At 51.2% G+C, this 10,697-nt stretch overlaps 1 protein-coding gene across 3 annotated transcripts in view; it reads right to left on the reverse strand.

Moving 5' to 3' along the window:
• Positions 1-3,253, reverse strand: part of Dhrs3 (dehydrogenase/reductase 3) — a 35,750-nt gene extending 32,497 nt beyond the window's left edge. For all 3 annotated transcript variants that reach the window (XR_004386994.1, XM_032895020.1, XM_032895026.1), the window contains exon 1: positions 2,104-3,253. Coding sequence is in view for 1 of the 3 variants with exons in the window: in XM_032895020.1 (XP_032750911.1) it covers positions 2,104-2,298 (195 nt within the window). In the remaining 2 variants the exon portion in view is untranslated. The remainder of the gene's footprint in view (positions 1-2,103) is intronic.
• Positions 3,254-10,697: the final 7,444 nt, after the last annotated feature.

A 10,697-nucleotide genomic window follows, 5' to 3' on the forward strand; every position in this document is an offset into this window, starting at 1 on the left:
TCCTGGGTCTGGGGGTTGTCCCTACACTGGCCCCAGTTGCACTCAGCCAAGAGGATAGGAGTCCCCCTTCCCACGGAAAGACCTGGAAAAAGACTTACTGAATGCAGTGGCTCCAGTAACTGCACATGGTTATAATTCCAGGGAGCTCTGGGAGGGTGGGGGTTATTCTTCCAGCCAAGTGAATGGCATCAGAAGTCCCCCCCCCCCGGTTTTCTTTTGGGTGACTGTGCCACCAATTAAAGGCCTATTTCTCATCAGCCTGGGCTCATTCCCTGGAAAAGCTTGTCTTTTCCAGGATAGGTGGGGTTGTGCCTTCCAGGGTATGAACCTGTCGGATCCACTCGGCACTCATGCCCCCTTCCCCCCAACCAGCCTACTTCTGCCTTTAATTTAGGATTGTTTACAGTCGGTCAAGTTTTTCCAGATTGACAAAGCCTTTCTCATAAGCTACTGCAGTCTGCCACAAGCACAGTGGAAGAGCGGCAGGACCAGAGCCAGCTGGGAGATTCAGGCAACGGAGACACACACTGTGTCAAGCATAAGCAACAGTCCCCAAGTATCCCCTCGACGAGGGTCCCCTTCTCTGTCTTCTTGGTATCCCCCCAACAAAGAGCTTTGGAAGAGTTCCTCAGAGACCCTACTCTGCATCCCCCGCCCCCCCCAAAAGAGAAACTGGTGAGAACAACCCTTATTTCCCAGCAACTCCAAGGGTTAAAAACACTTCTGAACTCCCCTTCCAAAGGCAAGGTTAAACAGCTGTCCAAACCACCCAAGGAGATTCAGGAGCCCTGGACAGCTGGAGGACCCCGGCCCCAGCTGTGCTAGAACAGCCTGGCCAGGGGAGAGTTAATGGGCAATCAGCTTTGGATGATGGTTCAGACTCCAAAGTTCAGTCCCAGCCACCGAAGGAATTGTAAATCTCAGGGCGGTATTTAACAAAACAAAAGCAACCTGGAATTACATGAAGGTTTGGCTTTCCACAGAGCGTGTTTACTCTAATCCCCAAGGTATGCGGCTCCATGTCAGATCAGCTGGCTAGCCTGGTCCTCCCACCCCCCTCCTTAGCAACAGTTTAAATTTCAAACTAATTCCCTAGTTTGTTCTTCGTCTTCGCGGGCCGGCTGGAGACAGTCCGGCCTGCCGGCCTCAAATCCCTCTCCATTGCTCTCGCCACTGGGTGAGTCAGCTTGGTCTGCAGTTGCAAGTTGGGTGACAGCTGGCTCTCCCTCCAATACTCTGCTACACCACGTCTCCAAAATCTGGAGCAAGGGGAACTGGCGTCACCCACATAATAAGAGGAAGTGGTCAGTGGGGCACAGTGCTACCTTCCAATCCAGTGGGGGTGGGGGGTCAAGGTTGAAGGTGAGGACAAGGGCTCTTTATCAGGGGCTGGTTCCCCCCTACTCCTCTTTCAGGATTTTAAGCACCTGGGCCTCCCAGTCTTTCAGCCGGGATAGACCATCCACGTCAACTCCCTCCTTTACAAATCTGAACCGAGTACCCCCTCTATGTCCCTGCAGAGCGCAACCTCTCAGCTTGGGACTAGCCAGCGAGTTGCCAAGCAAAATACCAAGCGCAAGCTAGCAGGCGGCTTGGCTTCCAGCTCTACCCAGGGGCGCGCACACACCGCTCTCAGCAGGGTACCCGCAAAGAGAGAGAGAGAGAGAGAGAGAGAGAGAGAGAGAGAGAGAGAGAGAGAGAGAGAGAGAGAGAGAGAGAGAGAGAGAGGGCGGGGTGGGGGAGGTACTACACCTTAGGGAGTTATGCGGCAGAATCTGTGGGTATCCTAGGTGTGGTAGTTGGTAGGGGTAAATAGCCACCGAGATACCAATCCTGGGGGAGCCAAGCAGCTCAGGGCCTGCCAAAACAGCGTGTCCGGTGCCCGGGAAATTTACGAAGGTTGAAACCGACTTGCTTCGCAGTCCCAGGTGAAGCGAGGAGTGGGTGGCCTAAGACTTTCAGATCGTTGGCGCTGGTTTCCGCACCCGCAGCAGGTGGGAGCACCCCCCACGACCGCCTCCCCCTCCTCGCAAGCCAGAGTCCCTTTACCCTCCGCGCCCACTTCCAGGTGTCGCAGTGCCACCCCGCCCCCACGCCGTGTACCTTTCTGGCTCCACGCTCTGCGAACTCCCGAGCGAGGTGGCGTCCGATGCCTCTCCCACCGCCGGTGATGAGGACTGACTCCCGCGACAAGTCCCGAAGCTTGGGGGGCAACACCAGTCCCACGGCTGCTTTGGTTACCAGATAGATCATTTGCAGAGGGAACACTACCAGCGCGCCCAGCCATTTCCACACCATCCTCCGCGCGGCGGAGCCGGGCACAGGGGGAGGAGGTAGGAGGCGGTGGACAAAACTCCCCGGACTAAGCAAAACAGGAATTAAAAAAGGAAAGAAAGAAAACACCCCCAAACAATAATAAACTAAATAAAGAAAAAGAGGCGTCCCACCTGGCCAACCTTGAACTGATCTCTTTCCAGATGCAAAGGACTGGGCGAGGAAAAATGGGGGGAAAAAGAAGAACAAGAAAAAGAAAAAAAAATAAACTCTGCTCGGTTGAGAGGAAAAAAGCGTCTCAGAAGATTGGGACGGTGAGAGGGGCGGAGGGGAGTCCAGGGGTGGGAAGTTTTAACAAGAAGTTTCTTGCCCCCAACAGCCTTTCGGCTGGGAAATTCACAGGTAATGTTTACAGACCGACAGAGGAGTTTAGGCAAGGCCAGGGACGGAAAAAAAAAGCACCAACCACAAGCGCGCACACAGCTACAGTCCGCGGTTTCAAAGTGCAAGATTAAAAAAACAAACAAACAAAAAGCTGTTTCCCAATTGAAGCGCCCCTCCAACTTTCTCCAGAAAAAGAAAGGATGGAAAAAAAAAAAAAAAAAAAAACCAAAAAAACCACACACAAAAACACCACACACAAAACCTGGGGAGTGATTGCAGCTCCCAATTTCAGTCCGCGAAAGTCTCCCGACTCATTGCTATTCTTGGGCTCAGGAAATTGCTTAAACGCGATCTGATTGCCAGCACCGTGCAGGAGAAGTGGGGGGTCCGGGTGTCAGTTTCTTCCCGTGCACAGCTCGCCCTCGCGCGCGCCCGCTCTCTCCGGCTCCCTCCTCCCTCTCTTGCAGCCCGGGCTGGGAGTTGCCGCTCGGTGTGGCTCCCTCTTTCTTCCCCCCTCCCCTTTAGTATTTATTGCCTTCTTTTTTGTTCTTTCCAACTTGGACGAGCCCGGACTGTGGAGCACTCGTGGATAGGACGTCCTAGTTTGCACCGCCGTATTACTTCGTTCGCGGGGCAGCTGCGGCGAGGACCTAAAGGGCGCCCCCTCCTTTTTTTTTTTTTTTTTTTTAATCCCCCATTAAGTCTGATTGACAGTTAAAGTTGTTGGGAGGCTTCACTACCGTGCCTCTGAGTGGCTGCGGCGACTTCCCCTCCCCCTGCGCTTTGGCGGGGCACGCGCCTGGGCGCGCACCCGGTCTCGCTGCGTCTTGCACTCTCCTGGGACTTGCTTCTCTTTTCTGCAAGCTGGGACTTGCTGCCCTAGTCCCCGAGGGCTCGCAGCCGGAACTCGAACACGCTGCAACCAACTCAGGCAAGCCAGCTTACAGGATCAGACATTCCTTCCAGCCTGGGCCAGGTGACCACCCCAGAGCGGCGGGGCAAGCCGAGGGGAAGCTTGCAATTGGGTCGCCAAGGGTTCATTTCAGGTCACTTGGTCATCCTCCTGCCTCCAGGTAGGACCAGGAAGTTAAGGTTTCATCATTGCTTGATTCCCCTTTTCCTTCAAAGAGTGTGCATCTGAAGTTGTGTCAACGTGAAGTCTCTCACGTTGCAGTAGAGGGACCTCTTGGAAGCAGGATTTTGCTTTGAGAGAAAGGGGAGCAGGGTAAAGGAACCTCTAACCCCAGGTGCCAATAAAATCCCCATAAGATTAGCTGGGAGCATATTTATTGCTTATCTGGGCTAGAATTACCTTGACTGACAGCAATTTCCTTAATAACAAAAGCCTGTAAATAACACGTCTTCAGACCTATGCCACTGTTCGGTTCACCCCCTCTCTGGGTGCCCTTCCTTCACAGACCTGTTAGACACCCACCTTGTAACCTCTTGCCCACCCCTTGCAAGAACGTCTCCCTGTTGGGAGGGAGGGACCCAGCTATTTAGACTTGCCTGTTGCGGGAAGTCTAGGAGGTGAGTCAGAGAAGCAGGCCCAGTTAAAAGTGCTGATGAGACTTGCCGCCCGCCCCCTCTGCACATCTCTGGGCGGGAGAGGGAGAGACAGCCAGGGAGCCTGCCCTGTAATCTGGGGCAGCCCTTTCCAGCCCTAGACGTGTTCAGGCTGGGACTCCTGGGCCTCAGCCCCAAAGACTGATCCAGCAGGCCCTGGGTGCACAAGGAACTAACTGTGCTTTTACTATTCCCTGCCTGGGTGTGAACAAATCCCTTTGAGAAGTGCCGATTTGGGAAGGTGGTGGAGATCACCTCCTCTTTTGTCAACTACTGTAGTTCTGGGGAGAAGTTGTCCTGAGAACTCCCAGTTTTTGGTGGAGGCAAAAGGGATGAAGGGGCTAGGAAGCCACTCTCCTGTGATCTGGTCTGACATTCCGCCCTCTAGCTGACCTCACTTTGGGGACTTTGTCATCTCATTTCCCAGGTTACCCAGCCAGGAAGTACAGGAGGGAGGGATTCAATCCAGACCTAATTTCTCTTCCTATCCCACCCCACTCTGGCAAGAAGGCAAGAGAGAGGTGGAGGACAGGCTTGGCCAAGGACTGCAATGAAGAGTCCCCGCAGGCTCCATTCTTCTTTTTAAAGGACTGTCCGAAGGGCTGGCCATTGCCTTCATTAGATCCCACCCCACCATGGTGGCCATTTCTCCCCATCTTCCAGGTCTATAAAACAACAGGAAAGAAACGGCAGCCAGGGAGAGTCAGACTCTTGGCGCCCAGTAGTTGCTAAGGCCTCTGTAGGAGACTAGAGGAGACCCCAAAACTCTGCAGCGCTTCTGCCCTCATCTTTTATCCTTGGAGACACCTAGTGGCTAATATGGGACACTGCACCTCTAAGCTTCTAGAGTTTTCAACACCCTGGTGGGGCTAATGAGCCTTTCTCTCCATTTAAGGCGAACACCCCAAGCCTTGCAAAGCTAAGGACTTGTAAAGATCACAGCCTCCTTTCAGAGCAAAGGTCACTAAGACCCAGAGATCCAGCCAGTCAAAGAACGACACATATTCATCCCATTCGCTTCAGATGCCAGACCAGCTGAGTGACCAGGACGGACTCCTGTTCATGTCCCCATAGGTGTGTGTTTGGGACAGAGGTGGAAAGACACACTGTGAGCCCCAATGGACCTTCACAGGTGCCCTAATTTCCTGAATGGTCTGGGGAGGTGGGTGTCACGTGCTCTCTCAACGCAAAAAGGAAGTTGGGCCCAACAGATACAAGTAACTCGTTCAGGTTGCTCCCTGTTGGGTCTGAGCTGGAGTCAGAGGGCAGCAACGACAACGACGACGACGACGACGACGACGACAACAACAACAACAACAACAACAACAACAACGACAACAACAATGATAACAACCCAAAATAAAAGAAAAACAACCCCTTCAACAAACAACCAAACAAAAACCCGCCAGGCAATTCCAAAAGGGACTGTCAGATCCAGGGGTCTGGTCTAGGATAAGGAATGGCCCTGTTTCTACTTGGTCTACTGTCAGGATGTGGATTTTGCAGTCCTGGTGTCTGTGAGCTTAAGGCTTCCTCCAGCATCAGCTTTCCAGAGATGAGCTGTAACTGTCTCTATCCAGCCCGCTCCCCACACCTCAGTTCCCAGGAAGACAGGGATGGAGAAGCACTAGGGTAGGGATGCACAGTTAAGTAGGCTGGTTCCAATAAGAACACTGTAGTATGAGATATGTGCTATTTGTCCATTCTGCTTTCTTGACGCAGGAGGTGCAGCGTCTGACTCTAGAGAGAAGTTTGAAATTTTGCAGCCCAGCCTTGGGCGGAGGGCCCCATACTTTTTTCATTTCTCTCCTGACAACGTGAAAGGAGCCTTTGTGGGCTTGATGGGAGAAGTGAGCAGAACTAACTTTTCCATGACTCAGCCCTGCTGGGGCTGGGCACAGCTGGGGAGGTGCAAGAAACAACCCTCCTGTAGGGCCAGTTTTAACCTTGTGGCTGAGCTGCCTTCCAACTGTGCTGGTTTGCAATTAAGGACAGTGAAAAGAGGTTGCTGGACTTACGTAGGCTGTCTAGGGACTGGGGAGATGTTTCTTGGTAGGCTGTCTAGGGACTGGGGAGATGTTTCTTGGTGGGTAACAGCACTTGCTGTGTGTGCCGGCTAGTTTTTATGCCAACTTGACACAAGCTGGAGTCATCTGAGAGAAAGAGAATTTAATGGAGAAATCATCTCCGTAGTATCAGGCTTTAGGCTGATTGATGTGGGAGGGTCCAGCTCCTTGTGAGTGGTGCCATCCCTGGGCTGGTGGTCTTGGATGCTATAAGAAAGCAGGCTGAGCAAGCCATAGAGAGCAAGCCAGTACTAAGTAGCCCGGTTCCACGGACTCTGCATCAGCTCCTGCCTCTAGGGTTCTGTCCTAACTTCCTTTGATGACAGTCTATGATGTAGAAGTAGACGTGAAATAAACCCTTTCTTCTCCAAGTTGCTTTTGGTTATGATAGTTCATCACAGCAAAAGAAAACCTAATCAAGACACTGTGCAAGCATGAGGACCTGAGGTTTGGTTCTCAGGATCAATGTAAAAGGATAGATGTGGCCAAGTGCTCCTATAGTCCCAGGACAGCGGGTGGAAGTGGGCGGGGCCAGTTGGTGGGTGGATCCTTGCTTGGCAGCTAGCCAGTCACTCCCATGAGTGAGCTTGCGCACTCAGACACGGCGGCGGACTACCTAACGAGTCCCCTTTACATGGTCCTGAGGCAGCTAGCGGCTTACTGACCACAGAGCCTGCTCTGTTTTCCACCCAGCACCAAGCGTTGTCGCCATTGCAACTGAGCCTTCAAGGATCCTCTAAGACATAGCAGGGCAGGCCTCAAGCCTTGCTCAGTGTCAGGGTAACTCCATGCTACAGGCAGACAGTTGGAGCAATGAGCTCGGCGACCTGCAGTGCTCCCTTCCCTCCAAAGGGACTGGCATCTGGGAAGTTGTATCCTAGAAGCCAATACTGGTACCCACTACTGAGCTACTCTGCCCCCTCACCCATCTCCAGTTCCTTCATTTTTTGCAGTTTTGGGAATAGAAGCCAGGGTGTGGCCAGGGCAAGGGATCTATTACTGAGCTCCCAGCCTGGCCCAGCTCTTGAGCTCTGGAACAGAGTTTGAAACGTTCAGAATACACAGACGTACATATACATACACATCAGATACACAGAGATAGACAGACAGAAAGACATAGACAGAGATAGAGACATAAACAGACAGACAGACACACACACACACACACACACACACACACACACACACACACCAGATGCACAGAGCTACCCCCTGAAGAGAACAAGTCAGAGGAGTTGAATGAATGGGGTCTGGAAAAAAATATCTGTTCTAGTGGAGAACCCAAGTTTACATTGAGCTGGATGCGGTATACACACCGGTAATTCAGGGGACAGAGGCAGGAGGATCATAGGTTTGAGGTCTGCCCCAGGTCAATAGTGAGTTCTAGGCTGAAAAGTTTGAAGGTTTGTGGTCTAGAGGGTCTTCCCAATTGGTGGATGTCTGGGGCACGTGAGCTGTACGAGGCAATCAGCCTAGGCAGCTTGCCAGGCCAAAGGAAACAAGGAGAGGCAGACTTTGGATGGGTGGAGGCCCCTGTGGGGAGGGTGTGTGTGGCTCCTTCAGGATACAGGAAAGTAGTCTGCAAAGCCCCCAGACTATTTCAAACCCCTCTATAAAACACCTCCTCTTCTAATATAGAACATCTGTCGACAGGACTCTTTTCCCTCTGTCCAGGCCTGGCTGCTAGGGCTAGAGGAAGGAGAAGCAGGTAGACTGGCTCCTTTGATCCCACTCAGTACCTCTAACCGCCAGGGCCCTGAGCACACAGGTGGGTATTTTTCATGCAACTATACTCTCACCCCATGCTGTACCTAGGCTAAGACTTACATTGTGTTGCTCAGGTCTCAGGCCTGGATGAGCTGACACACAGGGGCAGATAGAGTTGTGGATGCCAGGGACGGGTAAGCATGGCCAGAGACAAGGCTGGAGACGTGGCAGAAACAGGGAGGTGGTGGGAGAGTTGGTGTATCCGTGTCAGTTTGCGGTTGTTTGTAACTCCAGTTCGAGGGGATCCTATGCCCTCCTCCGGCCTCCTTGGCTATCCGACTAGGGATAGGTGGAGCTCAGTAGTAAAGCGCTTGTGTAACATGTGAGGCTCTGGTTTCCATCCCTACCTGTATTCCTGTACTCCAGAGGTTGGCAGAAAAAGGATCCTAAGTTCAGGACCAGCCTGGGCTACAAAGTGAAACCTCGTCTAAAAGGAGAACCAACTTCTTCTGCAAGTTGCCGTCTGGCCTCCGTGTGTGTGCACTCAAGCGCACATGGAAATAAATATTAAAAAATAAAAAACTCAAAATGATAAAAGAACTCTTGAAAAAAAAAAAAGACCCAGCGGGTGCAAACATTTTGAAAGCATCTCTTATGCCCTAGATGCCGTTCTAATTTCTCAAAGTTCACATCTCACTTACTCCTAATGGATGAGGGTGCAGAGGCCAACAGTAGTTTCCCTATGGCCCCAGATTTGCCAGTGGCAACACAGGGTTCATTCGACCTGCAGGAGCTGCTTTGGGTGCTGAGCCTAAGCTTGTTGCTTCCTGACAATCGGTGTGTCTGGAGACTTCCTGTGAACACAAACACAAGTGTTCTCTGGCCAGAGGCAGAGCTTTGTTCCTGTCTTCTGTGGGGCGCAAAGGCTCCACCCTGGCACTTGGCCATTTGTTTCTTTAGCTGTGTCTGGCCTGCTGCCTGCCAGTGGGTACGGCAATTAGAGGTGCTGCTGCCAGCTGTGACTCCATTCACGGCCACTCTGTCACTGAAAAGACTCTGGCCACTTCTGCTTCTGAGTAGATTCGTTCTAATTACACACACACACACACACACACACACACACACACACACACACACACACACACGCCAAAACCCAACCCAACCCAAAATAATAATGAACACAAAGAGCAGACAAATATGAGGGTGTATGTATATGCATTGTTTTAGATTGTATTTGTATGTGTGTGTGTGTGTGTGTGTGTGTGTGTGTGTGTGTGCAAACACACACATGTGTGCCATGGCATGCACTTGAAGGTCAGAGAACAACTTGCTTGAGTAGATTCTCTCTTCCACCTTGCAGGGTCTGAGGATTGAACTTAGATCACCAGGCTTGTCAGCAAGCTGCTTTATCCTCTGAGCCATCTTGGCTACAAATGCATGCTTTCTCAGTCTAGGGATAGTGAAGTGCTTCTCTAACACGTGAGGCTCTGGTTTCCTACGTGTAGCCCTGTCCTCCAGGGGTTGGCAGAAGGAGGATCATAAGTTCCAGGCCAGCCTGAGCTACAAAGTGAAACCTTGACTAAAAGTAAACGAGTCAGTAAAATTTTATGAAAATAAGTTTAAAAAAATGCTGTCTCCAACTTGGTTAATAACTACCATTTCCTGAGACTCTTCCAAACACAGGCTCCATTGCTTTGCATAGTTGCCATGCTGTCTACTGCTGAGATGTGCGTGCACACGCCTTTAGCAGACAAAGCTACAGAGGTCAGGGGAGAGGAGTCACTTCTCCACATCATGGAGGTTTGAATGATGGGAATGGGAACACGGGTGCAAGGAGCCGGTTTTCTGGAGGCTGGGATCCTGCAGCCTGTATCAGTGCTTGTGAGACTATTGTCATGAAGGAATGGATCAAAAGCACAGGTTTGCCATTGACAGTCGACATCATCTAAACATAATTGAATGCTGGGGATATGGCTCAGTTAGTAGAGTGCTTGCCTAGCATGCACTGGTGGATACCTAGCACTACACAAACCAGGCACAGTGGTATTGGGGATGTAGAGGCAGGAGGATCAGAAGTTCAAGGACATCCTTGTCTATATAACAAATTCGAGGCCAGCCTGGGATACATGATATCCTCTGCCTTTGTAGTAATGTGGTTATTTACAAACTTTTATATTTGAAATTTACTTCCTTGGGAATAGAAGTTATTTTAGCCCGCTTTGTATGGCTGTCCTGAAGTAGCTGAAGCAATTAGCTTGTAATGAGAGAAGGTTTATTTTGCCTCACAGCTTTGGAGTGGTCACCATAGAGCCTCTGGAGAGTGTAGAACATTATGTTCAGAGAGCTACCTAAAGAGCTACCTGCATGAGCTAAGAAGCATTGAAGACAGACAGGCGAGCTCTAGGTCTCACAGTTTGAGGGCATGCTCCCAAGTGAGCTAGAAGCCTCCCTCTAGCCTCTACCTTTTGAAGGCCCATCACCACCCAATAGCACCTCCATGGGGGTCAAACCACTGACACAGCAGCCTGTGGGGACATTCATCAATTCATGGCAGAAGGCCATTTCCCCACATCTATAGCGATGAAGCACCTAAGGTAACAAGATACAGAAATTACGTTTGTTTAGTTTCTAACTTAATTTCACTTAGTGGAATAGTTCCCTTGAGGTAGGGCCTGTAACCCATCTTGCATCAGTGGGAAG

The sequence above is a fragment of the Rattus rattus genome, chromosome 1, assembly GCF_011064425.1.
Source record: "Rattus rattus isolate New Zealand chromosome 1, Rrattus_CSIRO_v1, whole genome shotgun sequence".
Taxonomy (NCBI): domain Eukaryota; kingdom Metazoa; phylum Chordata; class Mammalia; order Rodentia; family Muridae; genus Rattus; species Rattus rattus.